The sequence below is a fragment of the Chaetura pelagica genome, unplaced genomic scaffold, assembly GCF_000747805.2.
Source record: "Chaetura pelagica isolate M959 unplaced genomic scaffold, ChaPel_1.0 scaffold499, whole genome shotgun sequence".
NCBI classification, from domain to species: Eukaryota; Metazoa; Chordata; class Aves; order Apodiformes; family Apodidae; genus Chaetura; species Chaetura pelagica.
In genome coordinates, this window is record NW_009954615.1 from 139,414 (window position 1) to 143,727 (window position 4,314).

The 4,314-nt window shown below is 57.8% G+C and overlaps 1 protein-coding gene across 1 annotated transcript in view; it reads left to right on the forward strand.

Annotated features, from left to right (window-relative positions):
• FBXO10 (F-box protein 10) overlaps positions 1-4,314 on the forward strand; it is an 18,563-nt gene that overhangs the window by 10,412 nt on the left and 3,837 nt on the right. The window contains exons 6-8 of the mRNA XM_010005533.1: positions 2,049-2,119; positions 2,666-2,818; positions 3,731-4,006. Coding sequence (XP_010003835.1) covers positions 2,049-2,119; positions 2,666-2,818; positions 3,731-4,006 — 500 coding nt within the window. The remainder of the gene's footprint in view (positions 1-2,048; positions 2,120-2,665; positions 2,819-3,730; positions 4,007-4,314) is intronic.

Sequence of the window (4,314 nt, forward strand, 5' to 3'; positions counted from 1 at the left end):
AGGCTGCCCGTGTGGACACACAGAAGCAGGGTGCCTCAGCCTTTAGTCTGTCTGGGGACCTGGAGAGGAGAAGGTTGCATGTCAGTCCTGACAACACAGGGTCAGGGCCAGGCACACCAGCAAGGGATGATGGAAGTGCTCTCAGGTGTTGATTTTTTAGCAAAGCTGCATTGTTCTGGCAGGGCCCAGCAGTGCAGAGGGAACACTGTGGGGTGGAAAGGTTCAACAGGTGTCCTTCTCTCCAGGCTTTCTTGCAACATCGTTTGCAACCCCTGTGTGCACTTTGTGATGGAGATGTGACTCCCTGCTCAGGGGTACATGGGAGGTGATGGGGAGGAGGGAGGGAGGAAGCTTGGTGAGATGACACCTTTTTTCTCCTGGCCGGTTGCATGTTCCCGGTGGAGCTGCTCTGCTCTGCTCCCGCTGCTGCCTGGGGCTGGGCCGAGGGAGCTGCTGGCATGGCTGGGTCTGGCTGAGGAGACAGCAGGGCAGGCAGGGATGGAACAGGTCTGTGGTAGCAGAAATGTCCTTTTCTGGGTACCTTCTCCGTGGCTGTATGCAGTATGAGGCTTTGCCCATCCCTGGGAGCTGCAGCCCCAGCTCTGTCCCATGTCACTGCCTGCAGCTGCCTGGCTGGGGACAGATGGGGCCAGGGGCTCTGTTCAGGGAGCAGGGGTTGTCCTACTGAGAAGCATGCTCACAAGGCATCCCACAAGGGTGCAAATCATATTTTTTAAGGATGGAATAGGCCCTTGGGCACAGGTATCTTGCAGTCAGAGGTGCCCTCTTTCAGCTGCCAGGACAGTTTGTCACGGCTGCATCCTGCGATGCTGCGGGTGCTGCCTGTGGTGCTGCCTGGTGGGGGGAGGCTGCTGCCACTCCTGGAGACACTGGGACACTATGTTCCTGGGGGGTCCTCTGGGTGGCTTCAGGCTTCCCTGCCTCTGTGCCCTGCAGCTGCTGGTGGGTTCCTCTGCTCACCTGGTCTCACATCTTTGGGGCCTGTGTCACGCCAGGTCCTGCAGCCTACCAACAGCTCTGTGATCTCTGGGCACAGCCCAGGACCTTCCCTGATCTGGCAGGGTAGTGAGAGCTTCCCAGGCTGCACCAGCCAAGTCAGCAGCTGCTGCCTTTGAGCAGGAAGCTGCAGGGGGAGGGGCAGCTGTGCCGGGGTGGGGTGGCTGTGGTGAGGTGGTCATGATGGTGAAGTGGCCATGATGGTGAGGTGACCATGGTGAGGTGGCCATGCTGCTGAGGTGTCATGATGAGGTGGCCATGCCAGGCACCACAGGCACTGCCATCCCATCCTATCTCTCTCTTTAGAAGCTCCTCCACTGCCTGCACAGCCCAGTGGAGAAGAGCTGTCTCCAGTGAGTGCTCCTGGGTGGATGCTGGGCAGTCAGTGCCAGGCAGGGCACTTTACACATGTTTTTTCTTTGTGATCAACCTGATGGTGTCTCACTCTGAACCTCAGCAGCAAACCTGAGATTTGAGGTTGCATTGTGGAGGAGGAGCTGATGGTGGGCTTGGGCCTCCCAGATTTCATTCTTCCTGACAGGCGGTGGGTGGGAGCCCAGGGGACAGTGGGTGACACCTTCACTCTGATGTTTCCTGCCATCAACCACGATCACCATCTGCCCCTCCTGGAGCAGAGTTCCATGGCTGATAAAGCTTCTCATCACCTCCCTTGGTTGAGAAGAAAGGGGGAAACGGGCTGAAGCCCTCGCAGACTCCTCTGCAGCGTCCACCTAGGTGGGACCTGGCCACTGCTGGAGATGGCACCCTGGCTGGACAGACAGCTGGTCTGGCATGGTGGTCGTTCAGACGTCCATCAGCTCTTCCAGCTCTTCCAGTGCTCTTTCTGACAAGTGTTTCATGGTGCCTCTTTTGTGCTTTCACCTCCTTGGAAGCTGCTAAGCTCTCAGCAGCTCCCCCTGCTTGGCATGAGCCCCCTCCCCTGGCTCCTGGGCAGGGGCTGCGGGGGCACGGGGACCCACGTGGAGCAGGATCCCTGCTGCTCCTAACTGCCTTTTCTTCTCCTGCATCAGTGGGAACCATATTTTCCAGGGACTGGCTGCTGGAATAGCAGTGAATGAGAACGGAAGAGGCCAAATCACAGGTAGGGGAATGAAAATGCAGTTGTTGTGCCAAGTTAGTCTCTCTCTTTAAGCTCTATCTCATTGTTTGGTTGCAAAATGATTCTTGTTACTGTTCTTGGGTGACTTTACATGCAGTAATGCCCTGGTTTCCATTCCCTAGTTGGTGGTGTTTCTTCCCTTGACACGGGAAGTATATCTTTCTGCAGTGTACCCTCTAAGTTGTTCTTTCCTTTGTCTGTCACCCAGCTGGGACATGGAACTGTGCTCCAGAGCACTCTGCTGTGCAGACTGCATTTTATCCCTGGTGTGCTATCCAGTTTATAAGCATAAACTGCCAATGCCATTTTCCTACTGTCATGGCACCTCTGAGTGGTTTTCCACTCTGCCTACACCTCTGAGGACAGGGAGCTGGTGGTACTGGAACTGTCCCATGCCAGGGAAATGAGGGAACATGGAAGCTCCTGAGGCCTGTACATGCATGGGAGCTGTTCACTGGGACCAGGTCTTGGCATGCTAGGTTCTCCTTGCTCTTCTGTGGTCACCTCATCCTTCCTGTCTGGCCCTAGGGAATGTCATCTGTGAGAACCAGTGGGGTGGAGCAGACATCCGCCATGGGGGGGACCCCATCCTGAGGAACAACCTCATCTCCTGCGGCTACTCAGATGGTGTTGTGGTGGGTGAGCACGGGAAGGGCCTCATCGAAGGGAACACCATCTGTGGTAAGGAGCAGGACAGGCTGGAGAGTGACTGTCACACTGTGCCCATTCCCTGTCCTCTGGGGCTGGACAGGCTGTCAGGAGGGGCTGTGCTGGGTGCCCTGGAGGGGCTTGTGCTCCTCTCTGGCCTGGTTTAGGACAGACAGGATGCTGGCAGTCATGTAGCATGGCTCTGTGTGTGTGTGTCTGTCTATCCCAGTAAAGCTGGAGGTGGTGGCCAGCTCTGCTGGTGGCCAGTGTCAGCCCCTTGCAGTGGGGGTACAGGGCACACACAGGGAGGTCCCTGAGGTCTCTGGAGTAGCAGTGGCCAAGGCAGGAGGAGGGTGGTTGGAGGGCCCAGCCATACTGTGGGTGGTGGAGCTGCAGCTCAGCCTATGGTAGACACTGGAGAATGAACCTGGGCTCCCAAGGTCAAGCCTCAGGGAAACCTGGCTCCATGTTCCCAGAGCTGCTCCCTCCCTGGCCCTGGGAACTTCCAGTCTGGAGGAGTAGAGACCAGTGCATGTCTGATCCTGGGAGGAGATGTGGGCTTCCAGCACTGTGGCCATGTGCCCATGGAGCCAGAGCTGAGCCTGACCACCCTGCAGAGCCCCAGGGCACTGGGGTTTACCTCCTGATGCATGAGTTAAACCAGGGACTTGAGCTGAGGTCGCAATATGGACAGTGACAGGAGAGGATGGAGGTGGGGAAACAAAGCCACTGAGCTCATGGACTCATGCCAGCACAACGGGACCCAGTCAGGGCCAAAGGGTGGCTGTGGCCCCCTGACATGTAGAGTTAGCCTTCATGTGTGCTCCAAGAGGAGAACCACTTCTATCCCACCTGTGCTGGATGAGGGCTGCCAGATGCTTCGGGCAGGGCTGGGGGGTCTCCAAGCCCTGCTGAGTCAGTGGGCTGTGCCACCCTGCTCTGCAGGCAACAAGGGCTGTGGCGTGTGGATGATGTCCTCCAGCCTCCCTCACCTCATCAACAACGAGATCAGCCACAACAGCATCTACGGGGTGGCAGTCTTCAGCCACAAGGACGACACCAGTGACCACCCCCCTGGCCAGGGCAGCAGCGAGAGCTTCCAGGAGGAGAGGGAAGGGGCTGGTGGGGAGAACGACCCTGAGAGCGAGGAGGAGTACCCAGCTGCCCGGCACCCCATCAGCGTGGCACTGCTGGAGTTGAACAGCATCAACCACAATGGAGGTGAGCTCAGGGCCTGCAGCTCTTCCCAGCATTTATGAGATGGGGTGGTGTGCAGAACAGGGTGTTGTCCTGGCCCACCAGCACAGGGGACCACCAGGGTCTTCCTCAGCTGCCACCAGGCCAAGAGCACCCTGGAGAAATCACAGAATCATAGAATGGTTTGGGTTGGAAGAGACCTTATGATCATCTAGTTCCAACCCCCTGCATGAGCCCAGGCTGCTCCAACTCCCATCCAACCTGCCCTTCAACACTGCCAGGGATGGGGCAGCCACAGCTTCCCTGGGCAACCTGGGCCAAGGTCTCCCCCC